Source organism: Megalobrama amblycephala, linkage group LG9, assembly GCF_018812025.1.
Source record: "Megalobrama amblycephala isolate DHTTF-2021 linkage group LG9, ASM1881202v1, whole genome shotgun sequence".
Taxonomy (NCBI): domain Eukaryota; kingdom Metazoa; phylum Chordata; class Actinopteri; order Cypriniformes; family Xenocyprididae; genus Megalobrama; species Megalobrama amblycephala.
The window spans coordinates 6538832-6566353 of NC_063052.1; the positions used below are offsets into that span (position 1 = coordinate 6538832).

General features: G+C 36.2%; 2 protein-coding genes across 2 annotated transcripts in view; one reads left to right on the forward strand and one right to left on the reverse strand.

Moving 5' to 3' along the window:
- Window positions 1–1092, reverse strand: part of klhl38a (kelch-like family member 38a) — a 20502-nt gene extending 19410 nt beyond the window's left edge. The window contains exon 1 of the mRNA XM_048201395.1: window positions 1008–1092. The gene's annotated coding sequence lies outside the window, so the exon portion shown is untranslated. The remainder of the gene's footprint in view (window positions 1–1007) is intronic.
- On the forward strand, window positions 198–27391 carry fam91a1 (family with sequence similarity 91 member A1). Its single transcript, XM_048201393.1, has 24 exons — window positions 198–941; window positions 2066–2150; window positions 2370–2521; window positions 7799–7856; window positions 11782–11849; window positions 12074–12187; window positions 12566–12656; window positions 14882–14944; window positions 15221–15327; window positions 15440–15478; window positions 16955–17067; window positions 18630–18739; window positions 18905–19014; window positions 19787–19873; window positions 20194–20323; window positions 21392–21540; window positions 21951–22085; window positions 22557–22670; window positions 22778–22850; window positions 23064–23201; window positions 23478–23585; window positions 23753–23876; window positions 24575–24644; window positions 25866–27391. Exons 1-24 carry the CDS (start codon window positions 870–872, stop codon window positions 26049–26051), a joined length of 2496 nt encoding a protein of 831 aa, XP_048057350.1. The 5' UTR covers window positions 198–869; the 3' UTR covers window positions 26052–27391.
- The last annotated feature ends 131 nt before the right edge of the window (window positions 27392–27522 follow it).

Consider the following 27522-nt stretch of genomic DNA (forward strand, 5'->3'; position numbering starts at 1 on the left):
TTACAACCAGTAAAAGACAAAGTTTGAACCTGCCCTGACAGCAACATAGTGACGGCACAGATCTGGCCCACATCTGATCCGCGTATAAACCACATGTACCAGATGTGGGCCGGATCTGGGCCAGACTATGTTGCTGTCTGGGTGTGAACATCAAAAACTTTAAAGATTTAGTGTAATGTGTTTCATTTTAAGCTATCGGATTTTATTTTGGTCACACCCCTACTACATTTCATGTAATGAGTATTAATGTTTGTTCTGCAATGATGTCTGATTTGTGGAAGAATTGTTGATTTGAGTCGGATCTTTTCCATGAATCAGTTGAACCCACTTAAAAAACGGTCTAACAATTATTTCACGAATCGGACTAAATAAGTCCCAGCAGTCCGAACGTATAGCCTATTTAGGTTCTGAAAGACTATAAACCGAATCATGACTGCAATAACTGAACTGGCATACATAAAATTACAGTAGAACCCTGATTATTAAAACATAACATGACACCCGCCGGGATGTCAGAGAGATCACGCAAAGAACCGCCGAATTAGTTTGTCGAACTGAAAAGAACCGTTTGAAAGAAAGATACGCAAAAATGAGTCAGACTTCACATCACTACCGCACTTCCAACTAACCCCCTTTCGTCACGCGCTGAGCGGAAGTGACGTACATAGCCAGAAGCGTGACGAAGGCTCGCTTAGAAATACAACAAGGAAGTAGACGTTCACTGTCAAGGCTAAAATAACATTCGCAAAGGAGATATTTAATAGCTCAACGGTGACTTATCACTGAATAAGTACCGGGAGGGTATAGTCATCTCGGACTTACCCGAAAGCCCGTAAGTATCTGAATAACCGTGGAGCTCGAGTCCAGCAATGAACACGGACGTTGAATTTCACATCAGGCAGAATTACCCGTGGAACAAACTGCCAGCAAATGTCAAACAGGTACAGTAACACACAGCTCACATGTCTTTGTCACACACGAACATTTGCCATCACTGCCTGCCCTACCTGCATAATAATTCACAGCATCAGCATGTTTCCGGATATTCTGTCATTCGTCTCATTCATTCATCCGTAATTACACACACACACACACACACACACACACACACACACACCACCACCATCATCATCATCATCATCATCATCATCATCATCATCATCATCATCATTGTCGTCACTGTCATCAGATTCCTCTGCATGACACCAGTCCATGAGTATCAGATCAATAGATATAGGTAGGCTAATGATAGACAATTGAACAGGTTTTTGTTTTAAATACAGCTGGAATTGCCCTTTTTGAATACATAAATTATTACATGAAATGTGTGCGTGTCAACTTTGTATCAGATGTTTATTGTAAAATTCCTTTTGAGACAGTAATGCTCTGATGATTATTTTGTTAAATAATGTTTTTTTTTTTTTTCAAATACAAAATGAATTTGTTTTATGACCCATAATTCTTATTTTTTTTTGCAGTAAACAAGTATATATATATATATATATATATATATATATATATATAATATACACACACACACACACACACACACATTTTATTTTATTTATTCGTTGTTTTATTTATTTATATTTATTTATGTTTCATTGTTTTTTTATTATCATTAAATTTAAAGCAGTTTGATGAAAAATTATATATTTTGAGAGTTATCCACTGTCCACTGCAATAGAAACTAGAATAGAAAAATTATGGGTATTGGAAACCATGCATCAAAGAGTTAAAATAGAAACAAAATGAGACAAATGTTGACATGCAGTAGGAATATTGGGTTATACAATACATGTTTATAATATAGAAAATGTGGCTGGAATTCTTTATAAAATGTTGAAATATATTTTTCATGTGGAAATGTCTTTTGACTTGGTAATTGATTTCTCTTTCACATTCATTTCAGATTCACAGTCAAATTCACATTCTCATAAATAGTGTCACACATTATGTGTTTACTGTTCATGCATTGTGTTACTGAATCTGTTGGGATTAAATGTTTTTACGCTTTCTCTTGTACCTGCTTTGCCTTTTAATTGTGATCTTGCTTTATTCATAGAGTCTTGGAAACTCGCAACGTGAATATGACAAGCAGGTTCTTCTGTACAGTATCCGAAACCAGCTACGCTTCCGCAATAACCTAGGTAAGTGTTAGATCAACTCAGAAAATCTATTGTTTTTCTCTTCCATAACTCCTATTTTTCATTCTGACAATGTGCCAATGTATTTCTCACTCCACTCTGGCAGACCAAAGAGCTCATTGTAGCTTCTGTTAGTAGATGTAATTACATTGAAATAATGACCGAATCATTGCCCTGATTTAGTGTCCCACAACACTGTCAAAAACCTCTTTTTTTTAACAGTCAGGCATGTGAAGAAGGATGAACGCAAGTATTACGAGGAGCTGTTGAAGTACAGCCGAGAGCATCTGATGCTCTACCCCTACCACCTGTCTGACATCATGGTCAAGGGTCTGCGGGTCACCCCCTTCTCCTACTACATCAGCATCATGGAGGTTCGCTCTTAAACTCTTAAAGTTAAAACTAAACTAAAAAGTTAAAGTCTTGAAATGTTTGGAAAGTGTTTATTTAAGGGTTTTTTTTGTACTTTTTAATTGTTTTTAATTGTTTATTAAAGGATTAGTTCACTTTATAATTAAAATTTCCTGATAATTTACTCACCCCCATGTCATCCAAGATGTCCATGTCCACGGCTGTGATTCAGCCATAGGCAATTACAGCGTGCTGATATACAGCCATATCACACAGCTACGAGTGTGATATTGTGTTTATACAACAGGTCTAAGGCACAAGTGTCTAAATAAATAAGAAACAAGAACCAATTTCACTTTGAAAACCCTCTTTTGTGAGGCAATACTTCCTTCTGCCATGGATTCAAATCTCAAGTTGACAGTTTAACAGTTGAGCCCTAGCAACCATTTCTAATTCTAAAACGTTACTTTAGAACTTATAATGAAGGAAAGTTGAGTCGCTTCATTGAAAGTCATTGTAATACATAGAGTGTTATGAGAGAGATCACCTGAGCAAGTTTAGTACCTGCATCTGATATTCTTCAGGTCAATCTTATATTCATAATAACAAAATCAGTTTGAATGTCCGCTGAGGAAAGCGATATCTTTGTCTTTGTCCTTTTAACATTTAAGACATTCCCATGACAGCGCTAGCCAATGCATGCAGTTGCGTCTCGTAAGATGTTGTTTAAAGTAAAAACCATGTCCTTGTTTCCTTGTCCTTGTCATGTGGTAATTTAATTGCCGTCTGAATCCATATCTCTGACTTTACAAGAAGATATCAATACAAAATACACCGTTTAAATCCTTTTTGGCCACTGCGGAGTACTGTATAAGTGTTGAGCTTCACTGTATTTTGCACGCATTATTAAAGGATTAGTTCACTTTCAAATTAAAATTTCCTGATAATTTACTCACCCCCATGTCATCCAAGATGTCCATGTCCTTCTTTCTTCAGTCGAAAAGAAATGAAGGTTTTTGGTGAAAACATTCCAGGATTTTTCTCCATATAGTGGACTTCAATGGCCTCCAAACGGTTGAAGTTTCAGAAATTCAAAATTGCAGTTTCAGTGCAGCTTCAAAGCGTTCTATGAGATCCCAGACGAGAAATAAGAGAAACCATCACTCATTTTCTAAAAAAAAAAAAAAAATTAAAAATGTATATGTTTTAACCATAAATGCTCATCTTGAACTAGCTCTCTTCTTCTTCTTCTTCTTCTCTATTTGAATTCCAGCAGTGTAGATGCTGCTAAGTGTATTACTGCCCTCCACAGGTCAAAGTTTGAATTAAATTGTCACATACAATATGCCAGTGCAAGAATATAACATTTAGTTCAAACTTTGACCTGTGGAGGGCAGTAATACACTTAGCAGTGTCTACACTGCCAGAATTCTAATAGAGAAGAAGAAGAGAGCTAGTTCAAGATGAGCATTTATGGTTAAAACGTATATAATTATAAATTTTTTTTTTTTTTTTTTTTTTTTTTTAGAAAATGAGCAATGGTTTCTCTAGATAAGACCCTTATTCCTCATCTGGGATCGTGTAGAACGTTTTGAAGCTGCACTGAAACTGTCATTTTGACCTTCAACCATTTGGACTCCATTGAAGTCCACTATATGGAGAAAAATCCTGGAATGTTTTCATCAAAAACCTTAATTTCTTTTCGACTGAAGAGAGAAGGATATGAACATCTTGGATGACATGGGGGTGAGTAAATTATCAGGAAATTTAAATTTGAAAGTGAACTAATCCTTTAAGAGAGGATAAACAGGAGAGAATAGGGAGGAGTGGCAAATGATGCTGAACTCAAACCTGCATTGCCCACCTAAGCACCACAGCACAATGTGTAAGCCACATCTCTAAAGAATTAATCTAATTTTCTCAAACAGCCCTTCCAAATTATTTGGTCTGCAGTTACCATTGATGCTGTGAAAACTGTTGCAACATATGGTAGACGTGGGCTGGCATCCAAGCGTTTAGTGTTTTACTAATCTAGTATGCAATTGTTTTTCTTCCTCTAACGATAGAGAAGTATTAACTGTTAACCATTTTATTGTCCCTCTTGTTAATGATCATTACAGTATAAGTTCTGCATTCTGACAATTCTCCAGATGGGTATTTGTTGTTTGAGCTTATGAAGATTACTGTAGATAACTCATGCAATGTGTCAGCTTACCATATTTAATTGTACAAAACAACAGTGTCTGCTTTCTGTCTGTGTGACTTAAACAAATTCATTTACCAGCAGTACGTTTTAGTCTTAGTACATTTTGAAATGTATATTCTGATGTTCTGAGAGCATAAAGGGAAAGTTCACTCTCATTATTTACTCACTCTCATGTCATTTCAAACATGTATGACTTTTTTTCTTCTGAGAAACACAAAAGAAAGAAAAGGTTTTAATGCTGCTCTTTTCCATACAATGAAAGTGTCAGGGTTATGTTTGGTTTGTCTGTGTTTGACGGGCCAATTATGCGACTCTCAACTAAAAATGTAAAACTTTTTATGCCTTTTTGACCATTCATTTACATGGTAACAGCGTTTTGGAAGCCTGAAAATGCAAACTTTTGAAAACAACATTCAAAGTTTTTGAAAATGATACTGTTATCATCTCAATGTAAGCTACAAAAACACAAATTTGTGAAAACAGTGACGTCATGTGCATTCATATTACATGTTCAGTCTTTAGGCATGTAGTGTTTCTATACAAAGTGACCTCGCCAACTACTGGCCTGGCAGCATAATACAGCATTTTTAGTCGTATTCACAGATCCGTGTGAACAGAAATCGTTTTGTCAACCAGTGTTGGGGGTAACGCATTACAAGTAATGCGAGTTACGTAATCAGATTACTTTTTTTAAGTAACTAGTAAAGGGTCTGCGGGTCACCCCCTTCTCCTACTACATCAGCATCACAGAGGTTCGCTCTTAAACTCTTAAAGTTAAAGGTGCCCTAGATTCAAAATTTGAATTTACCTTGGCATAGTTGAATAACAAGAGTTCAGTACATGGAAAAGACATACATTGAGTTTCAAACTCCATTGCTTTCTCTTTCTTATGTAAATTTCATTTGTTTAAAAGACTTCCGGAAAACACGCGGATCTCAACATAACACCGACTGTTACGTAACAGTTGGGGTGTACGCCCCAATATTTGCATATGCCAGCCCATGTTCCCAACATTATGAAAGGCATTAGACAAGGGCAGCCAGTAATGTCTGGATCTGCACAGGTGAATCATCAGACTAGGTAAGCAAGAACAACCGCGAAAATGGCAGATGGAGCAATAATAACTGACATGATCCATGATAGCATGATATTTTTAGTGATATTTGTAAATTGTCTATCTAAATGTTTCGTTAGCATGTTGCTAATGTACTGTTAAATGAGGTTAAAGTTACCATCGTTTCTTACTGAATTCACGGAGACAAGAGCTGTCGCTATTTTCATTTTTAAACACTTGCAGTCTGTATAATTCATAAACACAACTTCATTCTTTATAAATCTCTCCAACAGTGTAACATTAGCCGTTAGCCACGGAGCACAGCCTCAAACTCATAGAGAATCAAATATAAACATCAAAATAAATACTTTACTCACATAATTCGAAGCATGCATACAGCATGCATGACGAACATCTTGTAAAGATCCATTTGAGGGTTATATTAGCTGTGTGAACTTTGTAAATGTGCTGTAATATAATCGAGAGCTCGTGTGGCAGGGAGCACGTGAATTAAAGGGGCGGCGCGCTGAAAAAATCAGTGCATAGTTAATGATGCCCCATAATAGGCAGTTAAAAAAATTAATTTAAAAAAATCTATGGGGTATTTTGAGCTGAAACTTCACAGACACATTCAGGGGACACCTTAGACTTATATTACATCTTGTGAAAAAGCATTCTTGGGCACCTTTAAAACTAAACTAAAAAGTTAAAGTCTTGAAATATTTGGAAAGTGTTTAAGTTTTTTTTTTGTACTTTTTAATTGTTTTTAATTGTTTGTTAAAGGATTAGTTCACTTTCAAATTAAAATTTCCTGATAATTCACTCACCCCCATGTCATCCAAGATGTCCATGTCCTTCTTTCTTCAGTCGAAAAGAAATTAAGGTTTTTGATGAAAACATTCCAGAACTAGTAAAGTAACGCTTTACTTTTAAATTTACAATAAAATATCTAAGTTACTTTTTCAAAGAAGTAACGCAAGTTACTTTGTTTTCCAATTTATTGACTGACAGTTGTCCTGTCCCCATGTTGAGAGAAATTGGGAGTGCAGAGGCGTTGTGTGCGCTGTGTAAATGGTTACACATTACTGTGCTGTGATGGTTATTCTAGACTAGTTCAGCTGAAAGGCTTGTTTGTTTGTGCTGCGCCCTCTACTCTACAGGCGTGAATTTTCATTTCCTTCAGTCCGAGGCTTGTTCATGTCACTTTTGGTGTGAAAGGGCCTTTACATTTGACAAAAAATAGAGATTTTTTGTTGTTTATAAAAATAAACAGCCCAGCCCACATTAGAAAATGTAACGCAAAAGTAACATAACACATTACTTTCCATAAAAAGTAACTAAGTAACACAATTAGTTACTTTTTTAGAGAGTAATGCAATATTGTAATGCATTACTTTTTATAAGTAATGTTCCCCAACGTTGTTGTCTGTACGTGAAAAACACAAAGGAAAAACTTCTCAGTTTTTAGTACATCGTTGTCATGTAAACGTACCATTAGTTTTGGTTTTTGCTTTCCTGCTTGTCTGATCTCCTTGTTAGTTGCCTTTGTTTACTGATTTGAGTTACACACCTGTTTGTAGTTGAGCTTCCTTCCTTTGTTCTCTAGTGTATATATAGTCCTCTGTATCCTTGGTGGTTCGTTCTTGTCATTATATAGAGGTTGTTCTGTTTGTGTGTCAAATGTTTAAAGTTACCTGACTATTTTGTTATTTTTGTATTTTTTCATTAAACATCTTACTGCTGCAAGTAGATCATTTTTTGTTCATTCTCTGCGTCAACTCAGCATGACAGAAAGTGGATGGGAACCAGAGTTTCAACCAGGTTGTATTTTACATCATCTGAAGCCCTATGATGCTTTGTGTGACAAAGATTAGCCATGGTCATCATTCACTTGTATTATATGGGAAAGAGCAGCTGGACATTCTGCTGTAAACATTTCATAACACAATGAAATGACAATCATAACTCTTAGGTGAACGATTGTTTTGAAACTTCATTTCATTTGAAGTACACAACCTAATCTCTTTCCCCTTCATTCAGGACATCATGAATTGTGAGAAGAGTTATGATTCCCTGCCCAACTTCACTGCTGCTGACTGTAAGTTGTTTTCTCTCTCTCTGAACTAGGAATCATTATTTGTTACCATTGCTGACTGCTCATGCGCAGTAACGAGGCCACAAGCCACTAGAGATGGCTGAACATTGGCCACTCACTTCAAAATGAAGTAGCACAGAGATAGAAAGTACGGAAAATATTTTAATTCATGTGTTTAGCTATTGCTTTGGAAGTAATTTAGCAATGCCATCTTTACACTGCAAATTTGCCATATATATACCACAAAGGTTTCAGATACATTTACTGTTTAAAGCTGCTCAGAGGCAGCATAAATGCATTTACTCAGAAATTATGATTAGTGAAATAATATTTAAAAATGTCAAATATATGAATTTAGGAACATGGTTAACATTTTACAATAAGGCTACATTTGTTAACATTAGTTAATGCTTTAGGTATCATAAATTAAAAATGAGCATTTTTACAGTATTTTTTATAGCACTAGCTTAATATTAATTTATGAATGTACTTCTGTTCATTGTTAATTCATGTTCTTTTATAGTACATTAACTAATGTTAATTTATATTGTAACTGAAATGTTAAATATATATTCCTATATGTAGAAATTAACATTTTCCAAAAATAATAAATGCTGTACATATTGTTCATTTTTAATTTATGATTCCTAATGCATTAACAAATGTTAACAAATTACACAATTGAAACAGTTTGTAAAACGACACATTATCAAAAAATGAAATATGAATTATGTTTATAAAATTTTGAAAATATATATTTTTTAAATGCATGTTCTGTCCAATGTTAAAGTAACATTTAAAATTACTTTAGGTGATGTTAAAATTACATGAAATAGTGTTGATTTAAGTTGAATCTGTTCAAGCTATAGAGTGGTAAAACTCAAAAATTAGTCCTTCAAATGATTCAGCCAGCAATCAATATAATTTCTTAAGTTATGGTTTTTTTTTTCATGATAAATATCAAATATCAAATATCAAATATCAAGCAAGACCCATAAAATGAAATGATAAATGTAGTTTAGAAGCACAGTATGCCCTGTATTCCGCAAACACAGAATTTATAGCTCTGAAATCAATATTTCCATAAGTTCAAGTGTAAAATACTGTGTAAGTAGTCAGACATTGACATAAAATGAATTCAGACTTTGGACTATGGTATTTCCTACAGCTAGTTGGATTATGCATTTATGAACACAAGTTCTGAAATCACCACGAAGGAGCAATATAATAGTCTACAAACACTATTATATTTTAGAGTATTTTACGAAACTCTTCCATTTACCCATATGTCTTATCATTATTCAAATGAAAGATGTGTTTGCATATCCAATGGGAATGGAAGTCCTCACTTTTATGTGAATTGCAGGCATAGATTAAAGTGAATTGTGTAGAAGGCATAACCATGAGTGTAACCACTCATACATACATTTGCACTCCAAAGCATCTGGGTACAAAATCATTGGCATAATAGCACAACATTAAACTATTTTATGAAACAAATAATTGTATTTGGCCCACCATAGCTGGCTGGGCTGTGCAGTGTGCATGCTCGGAGATCTCAGAGAACATGGTCTTTAGGTTGGGTAGACAGAAGGTAGCCAGCAGGCTATGCATGGGTCTCTCGCTCTAATCTGTTTGTCTGAAGTGAGACTGCTCTCCTGCCCTTCACAGCTCACCCTACAGCCTTTGGCATCATGCCTGGCATGTCTCAGTCAGGCCTGGCCTTCTCTAATGATCCTAGACCCCTGTGTCCTATGCATGGGGAGGGACAGGCTGCTGAGGCCCCAGGAAAGCAGGATCTGGGGCATAGAGGAATATGTTGAAGTCACAGAGGTTCCTCTGCACACTAACGGACATCCATGATGTCCTACCAATTACAAGCAAAACACATTTGTAGGTTGTCGAAAACACATGTAAACCACATTGCATTTGTAGTGTAAACTAAGCTTTTTGAAAATTTGAATTAACTGAACCAATTGCTTCGCAAAATGATTCACTGTTTCGAAGCATCGAGACACCACACGCTGGTGACGCCTGCTGGTCAAAACGGTGTAAATGAAACAAAAACTCTAAATGAACAATTAACGAATCATCTTATACCATTAAATATGAAGTGCCTACATAATGTTATTTTATTACTTATTATTTTATTCATATTAAATTGTAGGGCTTGTTTTATGGAGAGTTTGAGTCCAGTAAGAGACTACTAACTAAAACGCTTCCTTTTTATTATACAAATGTGTCATTAAAAATGTCTATAAATTTATAAACTTTAAAATAAAAGATAGACAAGACACTGGTTTATGGGTTCTCAGAGATTATCACCCACTAGTGGCGAACCATTGAAGTTTCAAAACATTTCGAAACGATGTAATGAAGCCTTGTTTACTGAAATAACGTGACTTTGGCAGTTTGATACGCACACTGAATCACTGGTACGAAACAAATGATTCACAAAGTTTTTGAAGCGTGTTTTGAAAGCGCCACTCACTAGTGTAAATGCAGCTAATGCATCCTGGACAAAATTAAAGGGCCGCCTGCTCACTTGTCTATCCTCCATTGTGCTTTAAATGTACATATATGTAAGCAAGACTTCACTGAAGGTCCTCAGTTTGCCTGACGTCAACATGCCTAAGCACAGTTCATATGAAGCACAAACATCCAAAGTTCAAGTAATGATTTGGCTCAGAATTTCATATTTATGGAGAGAGAATTGATTTCCTGGGGACATTTCTCACCTTTGTATGGGCAATTTTTATAATTGCCTTATTAATTGTATCTGTCTTGTCTTTAATGTCAAATACTTACATTTAACCAATTGTGATTGGTTATAATGCTTAACACTGCAAAAACGTGTAAAAAGAAATCTGATCTAAATGTAATGCTGCAATTAACACTCATTTAACTTTAATCGCGGCAGCCATAATAAATTTAATTTAATTGTGCTTGGGCATTTTTTGCCCCTTTATCTTGACCCCCCCATCGTTAATTTTCGACCCTGGTGTAAACGGGGCCATAGATTGCAGATTAGGTGTCCACAGGGCATGACATTAACTTTTTTTGCTCACCAGCCTCTGTGGCTAGTGGTTTTAAAAAATTACTAGCCACTCATTATTTTCACTGGCCACAATTTTGACATCGAAAATCAGCCATATAGATATTTTTAATATTATCTCATAATTTGGCAGCGGGTATATTAGGCTGCTGTCACTTTAAGACCTGACGATTCATTATATACTGTTACACATGCGTTTTCTTTCTCAACTGTTTACGTTCACTTAAAACATAACTGACTGTGTTTAAATGAATACTCGCCAAGGCCGTCATTTTGACATTTGGATTATTTTGTGTGTATTTGACTGTTTAAGTGCAATAAGCAGTAGAAAAGAACTCAATTTATACTGAGAGGCAGCTTTATGTGCATGCACTTTGCGTGTGAGCACAAAATCTGCAGGAATGAGTAAAATTATGCACAATCCCACACTAAAATTAAAGCCCTGTAACACCAACAATATTTATCCGCAGCAAATGAAACAAGTGAGTGAGGGGAGGCGGGTTTGTGTGTCAACTTGCTGTCGAAGAGATGAGAGATTGACAAAGTGCAGCTGGTATCGTGTATCTATTCTGCGGAAAATGAGTATTGGAAGTGTTTCAAATATTTCAGTATCGAAAAACTGATATTTTTGACAACACTACATTGCACTTAATTTATTATTTCAGATGCCTTTTTAAAAGACTGCTATTGAAAAATGTATATATACAATTCAACCCGCCAAAGCGACTTGTAGCAGTGACTGCATTACATACCACTGCTGAAATCCACCCTCATTTGGTGGGTGTTAATGTCAAGCCCTGGGTGTCCACACATAAAGCATTTGATAATTAGCATCCATTAGCATATTAACTGATTTCACTATTGACCTTTCAGGTCTGAGGCTACTTGGGATCGGCAGGAACCAGTACATTGACCTAATGAACCAGTGCAGGTCTTCCAAAGTAAGTCGTTCTTGGTTTTACACTGTAGATCAATCAGGATCTTGTGGTTAACTTCCATGGAAGCTCTCCTGGGATTTCAACATGATGTTCATTAGATGGTTCTCAAATCTGGATGGTTTCATGGGTCCCTTTGAAGATGAAAGATATAATCCATAGAGAGCAGTGCTTTGTACACACAGTGATAACCTCACACTGTTGCCTAAGCAGCATCTGTCTGTGGCTAGAAATTCTTCCGGAGGAAAACGGCTCGGGATCTTCTGCCAGCAAAACCTGTGGAGATCACAGTAGAGCCCTGGTGGGTGGTACAGACCGGATATATCACAGAGGATGACATCAGGGTAAGACGGATTAATTTAACTATGTATATTTAGTCTTATTTATAAAATTAAAACGAGCCTTTTGGAAATAGAAAAAAAAGAATATTACTTCAAAGAAATGGAATGATTAAGAATAGAACTTAATTATTAATTTAATATTTCTGATATGATGCAACTTAGTCTCTGTTTTCTCTAACACACCATTAACAGTTACATAATTTAAAAAAAAGAAAGAAAGAAAAAAGATCAGAACAAAGAACCAAATTTTTCTCAACGGCTACATTTTCTGTCATATTTCCTGCATGAAACTGTCAGAGGACAAAGTCTCTCCTAGTTGTTCAGTTGAAGGTTTGTAACTGGATTGAAATACCTGTGGCCTTTTGTGCTGGATGATTCCAGATCTGCTCTGCGGCGGAGAAGGCAGCCATTGATAAGCTGATAGATTCTGGACCCCAGCTGGCTGGATCAATGGAGTACAACGTGGTTCTGAGTGAGTGTCACTGAGACAGTTTAAGTCGTCTATGAGGCCAACGTAAAGGAAAAACCACTGAAATAATATTGAATCAGGATATGATCCATGCATGAATTCAAGTCGGTGTACCAATTAATCTAGATGTTATTAATTTTATAATGCAATGTAGTGATGATGACTTTGATTGTCTTCGTTTTTCAGTACCGCAGATGTTGAAACTGATTTGGTAGCACTGGTAGCCATTAAAACGAAAAATTAAAGACAAATAAATTATAGCAAATAACAAATAATAGTTGTGACCAATAAATGCAAAATATTGCATATTTTGTCCATTAAAATTACATATTTGGCACTAAAGCATTGATGTATTTGGGACACTGATAAAAAGGTACACACAGTACCAGTTAAAAGTTTGGACACATTACTATTTTTAATGTTTTTGAAAGAAGATTCTTATGCTCAACAAGCCTGCATTTATTTGATCAAAAATATAGAAAAAAAAGGAATATTGTAAAATATTATTACAATTTAAAATAATGATTTTCTATTTTAATATACTTTAAAATATAATTTTTTTCTGAGATGCAATGCTGAATTTTCATCAGCCATTACTCCAGTCTTCAGTGCCACATGATCCTCTAGGGCCGGTTGTTCAAAAGTAATCTGATCGGATTTCGGCTATCTGATTGGATCACATCTTGAAAATGGGTTGTTAAAAAGGAGAAAAGGATTCTGAAATCCGATTAGATCACAAAATTCAATCTTGGTTTTGATCTGGATAAAATCATCAGTTTGTGTTGTTCAAAACTTTTTAGTAAGATTGGGATACCTTTGATCCAAAAAATCTGGATTATACTGATCTCATCAGAAGAGTGGATTTCAGGGACAAAAATGTAATTTATATGTAATGTAACTTTAAAACTGGTCAAAAAATACAAGATTTTTATCATGTAATATACACACACATATTTTTTTGTTTTGCTTAGTTCACTTTTAAAGTAATAAATTAGAAATAGACATTAGGCTACATATTTAGCCTTTCGGTAACCTAACCTAAAGTAAAAAAAAAAGTAAAAAAAAGTAGTATAAAATTTTGGTGCCATAAAATAATCCCTAAACAGCTGTAAATATGAAAATATAATATTTTTGTTTATATTTGATTCCAAGTCTTTGTATCACTGTTTGTAAACTACATTGGCACAAACATAAGAGATGAACCAGTCAAAATTTCTTTGTCAAAAGTTTCTCGGGTGAAAGCTACGTGGAATTTTTCTGAGAGAATGCAAAAGCATTGAAATGTGTTTTTTCCCATCTCGTATTCTTTCTATCACCATGTTCCTTTAGGGGCTCCGTAGTAATCCAGATTTGGTAATCTGAAAAAGTGTGTATCTGGATCAGGGAGATCCAATCCAATTTTGCTTTGAAAAACCAGCACAAAAGTAAGATAGATTACCTGATCCTGGATAGCAAAACATGGGATTTCCAAACCCAGATAATTCTGATCCATATTAAACTTTTTGAACAACTGACCCTTAGAAATCATTCTAATATGCTGATTTGATACTCAGTTATTATCAATGCTGGAAACAGTCGTGCTACTTAATATTTTTTTTGGAACCTGTGATACTTGGAGCTTTCTATTTTAAAAAAAAATGCTGTTCTCTCTTGTTCATCAAAGAATCTCAAAGTATCACAATATTAAGCATCACAACTGTTTCCAACATAGATAATAAATCAGCATACAGTATTCGAATGATTTCTGAAGGATCATGAGACTCTGAAGACTATTATAAGAAAACGATCTATATATATATATATATATATATATATATATATATATATATATGGAATACAGAATGTAATCAAATGTAAATTATATTTATATTGTCACTCCACTAAAGTATTACATAATTATTACATAAAAACAACCTAATATTTAACATTTCAGCCAAATTACCATAGTTACTACAGTAATGTCTGGTCTGTACTGGTCTGCACAGAGCTGTCCATTGGCCTGTGCAGATGATTGGTTTCCAAGCTAGCAGATAATGGCAGCACACAATCAAAAGTGTGCAGCTAGTAACAGTACGACCTCTAACAAAAATGTAGTCACACATGTAGAAAAAGTGGTAGCAAAATGCCACCATTTGGTCGCAGTCTGGAGACATGTGTTCTTATGGATGGTACATTCAGTACAAGAAATTTCTATCTATTCATTTTCAATTTTTTTTTTCTTTTTCCAGGTTTGTACAACCGGGGCTATATATATCTTGATGTGCCCATATCAGATGACAGCTGTATATCAGGTATGCACTGCAGTTTATCAAATAGGCTTTATTTATAAGTCCTCTGGTGAGTTTGTATAAATCCCAAAGGCTGTTTGCTTTGAATGACCCTTTTGAAAGGATTTTGCTTATCCATCCCGAGTTTCGCTTAGGTATAGATTGTACGCAAGAGCAGATGGGAGAATCGTTGAGTGAAAGGGGATGATGGGAATCATAAATCCATTTGGAATAATAGCAGAGAAAATATTTAGGGTACATAGCTCACCCACACAACCTCTTCTTGGTTCTCATTTTCAGTGCCTCCGCTTGAGGGGTTTGTCATGAACAGAGTCCAGGGTGATTATTTCGAAACGCTTCTCTACAAAATCTTCGTATCCATCGATGAGCAGACTAATGTGTCGGAGGTACATATTCAGTTTTCTCTTTGCAGTGCACTTGAAATGCCATCTCGTTTCTTTTCAGGGATTCTTCTTCTTTTTTGAGCCTCTCATACCACTTTTCTGTTTGTCATTTCAGCTGGCTAATGTACTGGAGATCGACTTGGGCTTGGTGAAGGTACGTGTCTTGCAGGGATGAAAATGGAAGGCCATTTACATGGAATGTTTGATATGAAATGATGCCTTTATAGCTGACTGGGAGGGCGGTGAATCCAGGATGCACCGGTGCTGGAATTACTGCCACTGCAAAAAAAAAAAAAAAAAAAAAAAAACAAACAAAAAAAAAACCTGAAAGGCAATTTTCCAAATCCTTTGGCCTTTTGATGGCTTGTGAAATGAGTCCTTCTTTGAATGTATGATGCAGACTGAGGAGAATGAAGACTGAACCATTGTGTTCACACATTTCCTTTGTAGCTGTTCAGCTCCATTTCAGTATCTGGCAGAGTGGAAAACAAGCTTATTCATGAGATCCGATCCGTCATGAAAACCCATAACTCCTTATTAGAAAAGCCAGCACTGACGTGACTCAAAGGACACGATCTTTACCAATGAATTTATTTTTACACAGGATAGGTAGTATTCATTTTCATTATCTCTTTGACATTTTGCTAAGACAATAGAATGAAACGTTTCCTGCAGTCATCCTATTAGTGAAAACCTATTCATTTAGTAAATGATGATGACATAGAATATGATTGGATAGATCCATTGCTGGATCATTGATGGTCCCTTTTGGCAGGGATGTGCCTGAAGACAAATGCCTTAATTGGAAAAGCTTGAATATTGGACCTCATTTATGAAACATGAACACATTTTTTTGGTGTAAATCATAAAACCAGTCAATGCATCAATTTATGTAAGAATGATTTTATGAACGTTATTCTTTAATGATTTACACAGAATTTCTTTCTGCTCTTGAATTATGAATGACTTTAAATGAATAACGAATACTTTTACATAAAATAAAAATATTCAATAATATCAGTGTAGAGTAAGAATTCTAATCAACACATCTAAAAATAGAGTGCAGTGATATTCAAATTCTCATTCTTATCATAATTTATAGCACAATGAGGGAATATATTATCTGGCTGTATGGAGCCCAAATCCTGACCTACTTTCTCCAGCACCATTCAATCTTTCTCAGACCCAATAGTGTTATCTTCATATGTGACAGTACTGCAATTTTCTTTTCTGTTCCACTTCACCTAGAACCATTCTGAGTTGTGTTTATAGCCATGTAGAGAATAACCTTTGGAAAAATAAGGGAATATGTATTCATAACCTTAGCTTGGTTGACCTAGCCGCAAAATGAGTCGGATGCAACAGATTTTATGTTTCTTGTTGTCAGGTGAAAAGGGCAGATGGAAATTGTGTTTTGGCAGGATGCTGCTTTGATAATGTTTGTTATTAGTAAGCTGTTTCTGATATTGCTATGGATTATTCATGAAGATGCGTGGATGCTTTCCAAACATAATTCAGAGACTGAACGAATTGCTCATAATGGTGTTAACATGCAATTATAGTCAGTAATCATAGTTGGTTTGTGTATGAATGCTGAATGAATATTGGACTTTTCTCTGTTGTTTTCTAGAATGCAGTGTCCATGTATTGTCGCCTGGGGTTCGCTATCAAAAAGGGTCAGGTGATCAGCCCGGACCAGCTGCACCTCTCATGGAAGAGTGCCCCTTCGGTCAATAGACTCAAGTATGAGAAGACATACCTGACACTGATGAATAGGCTTTTAGTGCTGGCTCATGCCTGAAAACAAACAAAACTGTTGTGGAAACCTCAAACTCAGCCAAATGGACCATTCACACATACAGAGATTTTATCTGTATGGTTGGTCTTAGTGGCCATTGCCCTATTATTATTGGTGGGCTACACATGTGGCCATATCTTTGGATAATATGATCAAAAAGGGCCGGTTAAAAATATCCATTTTGCGATTAATTCCTTCCGATGAATGAAAATGAAAATTGATTATTAAAATCCAAAGATTTTGATGCATTTTTAGAGTTGATGCATAAACATTTCTACCAAACATAATTTGTCTAGATGTCTGTGAAATTCATTACTGCACACAGATGCATTTTCTGCCTCTATCCTACCTCTATTTATCATTTTATTTATGTATTTATAAAATTATTTATTTGTTAATTTGTATATTTTAATTTTTTTATTTATAATAATCTATTCATAATGCTATTTATTTTTAAATAATTTTAAACAATTTTGAAAAAGAATATAATAAAAAATAAATAAAAAGATAGTTAAATAATACTTTTAATAATTATTTTTAATAATGCAATAGTATAAATAATAATGCATACTTAACAATTAATGCATAATAATAATAATAATAATAATAATACAAAAATGTTTTTTATTTATTTATTTTTTAAATTAATTTCCCATGAAGGAAAGCATTTGATTATTCATAGTGAAATCCAAATCTAAAAAAAATTCGAATCTCCTTCGCTGTATTATTGTGTTGTGTTAGCTTTGTATCACAATCTGTAATGGCTTAAATATTTGGAAATCTGTAGTGTGACAGTCACAATGCATGTTATCATTAAGACACGTCATTTCACTCGGCGGCCATCTTTAAAATGCCTCTCGGGTATGCAAGTGCAGCTCCTATCTCTTTGAATGAGGAAACATCAAATACTCAAAAGGTGTTTGCCAAGCTTTCGCTTAAATTTCATATTTGAAATCACCAATGAAATCTGACAACTGTCTGTCGAACTGTCGAATCATGACAAAAAACTGTATTTTTCTGGCTGGATCAAGCTCACGCGCAGTCCTAAGTGTGCATCTCTTGTGTCTCATTTTAGAGGCGCTGACTGTTTCTGTAGGAACCGGAGCTTCTAACGGCCACTGTAGTGACGTGATGACTTTACCAATCGGCGATTGGCTCTTATTTAGAAGGCGGGACTTATTTAGCCATATTACGCGTTGCACTTTTTCCCATTCAAAACAATATGAGTGACACATCTTGTGTTATTCTGTAGTTTTTGATGTTATGCAGTTAGGTCATTTGTAAAACTCTCCTGGCATTTTTACTCAAAATTTACACTAACAAATTGAAATCAGAAATCTTGAAATCTTGTGATTCAGAGTCAAATTGAATCAGGAAATCTGTATTGATACCCAGCCCTAATCACAAATGGAATTTTTTTTTTTACTGGCTTGTTCTAATGTGACAAGCGTCCTTTTAGTCTGGTGTTTTAACATGAGAATGTTTGTCTCATGTGTCAACTTGACAGAGGCACTATGGACCCCCAAAAGATGCTGCTATCATGGGAGGGTGGCAGTCCAGTGATGGAGGCAGGTTCCTCAGCCACTGATACAGACACCACCAGCCTAGAGGACCAGGGTGAGAGCACAACAGCATTCATTAAATTATAAACAGCTTTCCACTCATCCGTTAGACACTAACTCACTCTACTGCAGTGTATTATTAAACATTAGTCTGGCTCCAATCAGTACATAAATCATAATAATGTGGATTAAATGACTGTGATTTTTCTCTATCCTCCAGACACGGCAAGTGTGAGCAGTTTAAGTATTCCAGCGGCCCCGACTAAGAGGATCGCCTTCCTGTTTGACTCCACCCTCACCGCCTTCCTCATGATGGGCAATCTCTCCCCCGTTAGTGTCTCACTCACAGATTTTAGTATTTCTGTTGACGGTTTACAGATTTATAGTGTATTTTTAAGGTGCTTGATGTTATCAAACAGTGGTTCGGTTAGTGGGTTGTGACCAAAAACAGGTCACATGCCTGTTCTCACAATTAAATGCAACTGACAAGGGTTGTACTAATACTAAAATTATCACCGATATAGTAGTATTTAAAGAGGCGGTATTGACTATCGAATATCAAATATTTAAAACTCTAATATCGGCAGATATCTGATTTTGTACTGATCATATAATTATCCTCTATGGTATTTTGACAGAAATTCATGTCACTTGATAGAAGCAGCCAAATAAGGCAGATGCCAGTATGTATAGGTTGTGTGTCTTGCCCTTTATCCTCAAAAACCATGAACAAAACTACTCAAGATAAAGAAAAACACCCAGAATACGTTAAATATTAGTTTACTTGCAACAAGGGCAAAACACGATTTGTGTCCTCCGCAATGTGTTTAGTGTGGTGAATTATTGCCTGCCGAGAGCGTGAAACCATCGAAATTCAATTTTGTACACTAAACAATTTTAGTCCTGTTATGTCACCACTTGAACTCAGTTTAAAAGCTTGACCCTGAAGCTAAACCATTTGAGAACCGCTGATTTAGTTCACTTAGAGGAGCATTCATACTCAAGGATTTTTAAAATGTTCTAACAATTTTTAACAATTATCAAAGATTTTTTATATTTCATCTTTAAATACCGGGATGTCATGTGGTTCTTTTCATCTCAGAACTTGAAGAGCCACGCCGTGACGATGTTTGAGGTGGGGAAATTGTCTGATGAGACCCTGGACAGTTTTCTCATGGAATTGGAGAAGGTAATACCCTTATTATAGGACACAAAAGAGGCTGAGGGACACACAGTGGACAGACAATCTCCGTCTCTGTGCCTGTATTGAAATAGAAAGGGGCCACCGCCAGGGGCTGATTATACAACACACACACTCACATTTTTCACTTTGGCACTGCTTTCACATCTCTTGCACACACAAAAGCATAAAGGCTGTTGCATCTCTCCCTTAATATCTCTTCAACCTTTAGTTATTCTTTTCTTGTTTGCACATGTTCTCACACTCACAAACATGTAATGACTTTCTTTGTGTTGTTGAGCTTGATAAGGATGCTTTTATGTTATAAGGTGGAGAGCACCGCTGAAGGAGAGGCTCAGAGATATTTTGACCATGCGCTGACCCTCAGGAACACAATACTTTTTCTGCGCTACAACAAAGATCTCACGCCTGATCAGGGCCCTGATGTACCAAATATAGGTATGGGTCAGTATCTGAGGGCTTGAATGTGCTAAACCTAGGTGATAAATGAAATAATCATGTTTCAAATATTATATTGTCACTGACAAAAAAGAAATAATTTCCATGAATCAGGCATTCTAAATTGTTCAAGAAATCATTTGAAGGGTTAGTTCACCCAAAAATGAAATTTCTGTCATTAATTACTAACCCTCATGTCGTTCCACATCCATAAGACCTTCGTTCATCTTTAGAACACAAATTAAGATCTTTTTGATGAAGTCTGAGAGGTTTCTGTCCCTCCATTGACAGTCCACGCAACTACCACATTCACCGTTGCAGATCAATATTTTCGTAAGTAAAGTGGTAAATTATGTTTTTTTTGCGCAAACAAAGCACTCGTGTCGCTTCATAAAATTGAGGTTGAACCACTGGTATCGCATGGATTACTTTTATGATATCTTTCCTACCTTTCTGGAACTTGAAAATGGTAGTTGCGTTGGATCTCTATGGAGGGACAGAAACCTCTCAGACTTCATCAAAAATATCTTAATTTATGTTCCGAAGATGAATGAATGTCTTACAGATTTGGAACGACATGAGGTTGAGTAATTAATGACAGAATTTAAATTTTTGGGTAAACTAACCCTTTAATGTTCACAGATTTTTAACTATGAATGAATGAATCAATAAATATCTATATCTATATCATATATATATATATATATATATATATATATATATATATATATATATATATATATATATATATATATATACACAGCACAAAAATATTGGTATGTATAATATATATTCTATTAATGCAATTAAATAAAATGATTAAAAAATAATTGTTCCTTTTGTTCATTTAGTTAAAATCACTGAGTGAAACATGCCTTGATTAATTCTAGCTTCATTACTGGCTTGTAGTTTTATTCTGACAGGTAATCATTATCATTGTCCTTATTTAAACTGTATCACTGTATGATCATTATTGAATTAAATTTTCTTTCAATTATGGAGTGGTACAAGTACATGCATGTTCACACATTCTGGTTGGCACTAATGCATGTTTGCGTATCTCATCAGGCCTGCCTCTGGACCTCCTCCGCTGTGAGAGCCTGCTGGGATTGGACCCTGCCACCTGCAGCCGTGTTTTGAACAAGAACTACAAACTGCTAGTTTCCATGGCGCCACTCAGCAACGAGATCCGGCCAATCAGCAGCTGCACGCCTCAGGTAGCCCCAGCTCACCCAGGAGACTGTAGTCAGACCCGTAGAGAGGGATGTGCGATCACTGGGACTTACAAGACTGTGCTCAGTGAGCAGTCAGATCCCTGTCCTCTTGAGAGTATGATTCAAGCTAAATAGGTCTTTCTTTGCCTCTGGGTTTCTTTACAAAAGTTGCACGTTGTATAAAACACTACCCACTGACTACATGTCTACATTTCCATAATGTTCTTTGCTGTTTGGATGGCTTTCATTTTGAAAAGCACAAATAAGGTCAGTATTTGGCCTGGGGGATAAGTTACGGTGTGCATTTGGAATAACTTCACTTTGCATTACATGTTTTGTCACTAGGAGCTGTTGCTTGGATGTTGGCCATGTATGTTAGAGTATCTTTATTTTGTCTAATGTGTTTCTTTCAGCACATCGGTCCAGCCATTCCTGAGGTCAGCTCCATCTGGTTCAAGCTGTATTTGTATTCTGTCACTGGTCAAGGCCCTCCTTCACTGCTGCTGTCTAAGGGCTCCAGACTCCGAAAGCTGCCAGATATCTTCCAGGTCAGTCTCAGTATTAAAATATTTCTTTCTTTGCTTTTTTTTTTTTTTTTTGTACTTTATTGTGCATTCTAATTTAATAAAATTCTTATTACATTCAGCATTCCTTTTAAATATTTAAATACATTTATTTGATATTTTAATGCAATTAAAAACTCATTAATGTTTGTGGAAAATTTGACATTTTTTTAGGATTCTTTGACAAATAGAAAATTGAAAAAAATGCATTTATTTGAAAGAACCTTTGTATAGATGTCTTTACTGTCACTTTTTATTAATTAAATGTTTCCTTGCTGAATAAAAGTAATAATTTCTTTCAAAAAAGAAAGATAGTGTGGACTGTACATTTAAAGACATTTTATATTCAGTTATTGTTATATTATTTTATATAAATGTAATTCCAAGTAAAAACAAAAATACGTACATCTTTTAAAGTGAAATAATGCTTACATTTTCATTTGGCATGTTACTCAGACCTATGATCGGCTGCTTATTACATCATGGGGTCATGACCCCGGGGTTGTCCCAACATCCAACGTGCTAACAATGTTGAATGATGCCCTCACCCACTCTGCTGTGCTCATTCAGGTAATGGAAGGACACCCAGAACACCCAAGAGTTACATATTCATATACCTAAGTACTATATAACATTTCTCATTTCTAAGTTATACCAAAATGTATCACTCTGTTCAGGGTCATGGAATGCACGGACATGGTGAGACTGTCCATGTCCCCTTCCCATTTGATGACGAAGACCTTAAAGCAGGTAAAATCTCTGTTTTCTATACATACAGTGGCCTGAAACAGTATTTGGATACACAAATGTCTAAATGCCATTAGTTAAACCTACAAAAAGTATGATATTTTGTGTTCAAATACTATTTAGGGTCTCTATAGATGTGTCTTTCTGCCTCATTTTAGCACTCTGAATAGCCCAGCCATTCTAACTGGCCGCTCTGATTTGTGTTGCCTCTCCCAGAGTTCTCATATTCCAATATGTGTGCGCACAAAGCCCTTAAGATCCTGCGGGACAAAGTGGATCTGGAGCACCAGTGTGGCTACATCACCATGCTCAACCACAACAACAGACATCGCAGACGACCTAGTGACGCCGACGGTGGGTCTAAGAGCCTCTTCTGAATACACACTGTCCAATCTGTGAAAGGTCTGATAAGGACGACCCCTACACTGATCATTAGCCACTCTGGGCTGTATCGATAAGTGCTGCAATTAGATTAGAATGAGAAACCAGTGTGTTTTATTAGAGCAGGTCTCTAATTCAATTAATGTTTTAATTGCAGTCCACATGTTTGATTGCATCACAAATCAGAATGAAACTAGAGAGCTAATTTCAGGGTCTCAATGAGATTCACTCTCTTTGTTTTCCTCACAGGAGACCCTGATCTTAGCGGAGTGCTTGATGCCAGTGGAAGCAATGAATCTTTCGAGTTGGTTACAGAGGAGAATAACGGAGATTGCAGCAAGAAACAGGGAACAGAAGGTAGGTGTTCTTTGACTGGTAGCCAGAACTGCAGATTTTTTGTTTTTGAGAAAACATGCGGAATGCATTTCAGCATGCCAGAATTTGTTAAACCGAGCTGAGAGTACTAGAGGGTAATGCTAATCAATATGAGGTGCTTTGAAAATCATGTTTGCTCACTCTCCCAGGATCGTCCAGTGAGGATGAATGGGTTCCTCTGGAGCTTTGCTTTGGGATGCCTCTTTTTAGCTCTGAGCTAAACCGCAAAGTGTGTCAGAGGATCGTCTCCCACAAACTTTGCAGCAAAGACAGGTGACAACCAAATCTTGTTTACTGTGAATAAAGGTGTTTAAAAATACTGTGTTTGCATGTCTGCAAACATTTCTGGCTAAGCACATTTGAATCTAGCCCATTACTTTCCCGATCCCAGCAGTCTCACCTCTTTATCCCTTTATCCATGGAAATGTATATATTATAATATTTTAAATATTTGTTTAATGTATGATAACTATACAAATATAGTTATTGCACTGTAGAGCTGCACATTGTATATTTTGTATATTGTATAATCTTCTCATTCATGTTAGTACAAATGAGGGCTTGTTGAGCTTCGATTATAATTAAGCATGCTAAGTATAACATGCTATAAAATAAACATGATTTTTTGGAATACCAATTCAATGTGTGTATTCCAGAAAAAAAAAAAATCACCTTTTCCATGTTTAATTATCATTTCTACCTTTTTTCGATTATCGTCCCAGCTACACTGACAGATAACACTAAAACAGGTGGTGTGAGAAATCACACCTGGTCTCTTTGACAGTCTGCAGTTGACCTGTGCTTTTTTTGTTCTGCTTGATGTCATATTGAATAAATAGTGTTAAGAAAAAAATGAGCATATTTAAGCAGCATTAAGCATATTTAATCCTGTTAGTTTTGGCAGCCTTAATTACTACAGATATGATAAAGTTGGACTACAGAATAAGGAACATACTCTGTTTCTTTTGCAGTCTTCAAGAGCTACTACATTCCAGTCGAAAACTGGCATTAAAGGTTCTCAGTTTTGTTCATTCATTCCAGGTAAATCTTCACTGATTTTATTTTATTATTGTTCCTAATATAATGTGGATTTAGTTCACAGTAGCAGTGCTACTGATTTCATTCATATTAAGCCTGTTCACACCAAGAACGATAACTATAATGATAACTATATTTGTGTCCACACCGACGAACGATAACCTGTTTATTCTAAGCAACATGTTGCTGCTGTTCTTGTTGCATTTACACAGCTTTAACTACCAGATGTCCTCTGCATACTATATTTCGAGAGAATAGCTAGTAGTGTAATCAATCTAATCTAACCAAATAGGGCTTGCAGTGAATTTAGCTGACGAAGTCAATATAATGGAATAAAAAAAACAACGCCTAGTCTTTTTCACTGCAATTTCAAAGGAAGCAAGACAATGTTGTTGAAACTAGTGCTGGATATTTGAGGTAATTTTATGTTGTTTTCCGTATATACATTTTCTTTAAAGTATCATTTAAAGGGGGGTTTGACTTTGTCAGTGGTGTTTTTTTTTATACCTTGAGGATTAACTTCTTCGCAATGTCGTCTGCCATTTTAAATGCGCAAACCCTTAAATTAGAATGGATTCTGATTGGCTGTCAGTGTTTTATCGTTCAACAGCTGGAAACACTTCTGAAAGTGATCCCAATGATATTGTTTCTCTATATCGTTATCATTATAGCTATGGTGTGGACAGTGCTATATATATTTAGAATGATTTTTAGAACTATTTTTGTATCGTTATCTTCGTTCTTTATAATAATCGTTCTAGGTGTGAATGGGTCTTAACACAATCATACAGTCTTCAACAGGAACTGTCATTCAATACTGTCATGAAATTTCTATAGTGAATATAAATTATTCTAGTTACACTGCTGAAAAATCCAGCATTGCTGGTCACCAGCATTGGAAGCTGGAGTGCTGGTAGACCAACTACATCAGCTCAGTTTTGCTTGAGAACAGCTTTACTATGCTGGTCCACCAGGTAGACCAGAATGATACCATCTCTATCCGGCATAAACAAGCCTGGACCGACATGAAATTCATGATGCTTTATGCTGGATTTTTTTAGCAGGGTATGCTCTGCTGTAAAATATTTCATCAGCTAGAAATTGCTCTTTGAGAGTGCAATCTCTATAAAAATGGGCAAGAAGTGTGAGACTCCAGGTATTTTTTCACTGTCAGATGTTCTTTGTATGTGTGGTGAGTTTACTATTTTTCACCATCCCTCACAGGACGGAAAACAGCCCGCGGACCCTGACAGTGGGGTCTCGGGTCCCCTGAGTCAGCCCCCGGCAGAGTCTGGCGTCCCCCTCCCTGCGATCAACCTGCTCTTCAAGGACGGCGAGCTGAAGGAATGGAGCGGTCGAGCGCCGCCCTCCCTACACATCTCTGCCCCACAGAGAGATCAGCCCACATAAAGTACCACCCTCAAAATAACCCTGTTCAGTTCCACACCATACTCCACTCACTTATGTCATGAGTTACCATGTTACCTGTGGCACTCAATCACACACAGCCATCAAGCGCTGCCGCCACCCGTCACGTCTGGATGCGAGCGTCCAGAGAGTCCAGAGTAACTCTAAAATCCCAACGGTTTCAGTCACACGCCTCATTTACTCAACGCCACACAGTTACGAAATAGAAAAGCTATTTACAAATGATCCTATATTGACCTTTTAATGTGTATATAGACTTTGCTTGGAAAACATAGGACCAATCCAGAGGTTGGATAAAGTCACCCTACTCGTATTGTCATGTTTTGTGACCTGATGCATGATATCACTGCACAAAATCTCAAAAACTACTTGACTAAGAGTTTGAAAACATGAAGTTGAGGTTTACTTTTTGCACAAAGCTTGTGGATGATTTTCAGGTTTATTCTTTTTTTTTTTTTTTTTTTTGTAAATCAAGACCTCTATTCGGTTGTTGAGTCATATTCCAGCTGGAAACCTTGTCTCTCAATTCTGCTTAGCAGAGAAGCGTTTCTGCTTCACCGAGACCAAAGACCAACTTGTTTTATGTTGATTTTTACTATTATTTTACTTTCCTGCTGCCTTATTTGCTTTGTGCCCGGTAGACTGCTGTATCACCAAATGCATTTATTCCACTAGGCCAGTTTGAACACTTTCCCATTTGGGCTAACGATTTGATTTAGTCTTGCTCGGGCACACAAACCTGCAATTAATGACAACAAGGTCATCAAATATCCATCAGAACCTAGATGTGTTGAATATCAGTATAGGTTTAGTTTATTGTGCGAATATGCAGTTATCCAGCATTAAATTCTCCCTCAGTGGCCTGACCTTTTCCCTCATGCCATGACTGAGGGTGCTGCCAGTGTTTCCCCGATCAAACCTTATAGTGGTGTATGATGATGAAGACTGATTAGAGATCTTGGTGCTGCATGATGAGTGTATAGAGTCGTTGTGTGTATTGTGCGCCGTTCTCTCATCTCTTTATTTCCCCTGTCCATTCCTTCCTGCATCGATATGATCCAAAACAACACCGGCCCCGTGCCTGACCCTGTCACAGTGTTAGGGAAAACAATAACCGATAGTTTTATAAAGTCACCCTGCATTTTAGGAACTCTTTGTTGTAGTGTACTTGATGGGACTGTGAACATGCTCTTGTAATTAAATGGGTGCAGAAGTTACATTTCCCCTCTCACGCCCATCCCATTCTCCAAAATATATGTCATAACAAATGAATATGTAAAAAGTATATGAAAGTACTAATAAATATGTTACAAAAACACCCATTCCAAGTGTTAGCATGCGGTTTGTCATTTAGAAAGCTGTTTTCTTCAGGTTGTTGATGGCTCGGCTACAGGCAGGCCGGCTCCCTGGTGACTGTAATTACTATAGCAACACAAATTCAGGGTGTCACCAG

Excerpts from the sequence above, each read along its gene's own strand:
- fam91a1 (XM_048201393.1), top strand. The coding sequence starts at position 870 with ATGAACACGGACGTTGAATTTCACATCAGGCAGAATTACCCGTGGAAC. Across the intron at positions 21,541-21,950 it reads TCAGCAGCTGCACGCCTCAG|CACATCGGTCCAGCCATTCC; the intron begins GTAGCCCCAGCT and ends TGTTTCTTTCAG. Across the intron at positions 22,086-22,556 it reads AGCTGCCAGATATCTTCCAG|ACCTATGATCGGCTGCTTAT; the intron begins GTCAGTCTCAGT and ends CATGTTACTCAG.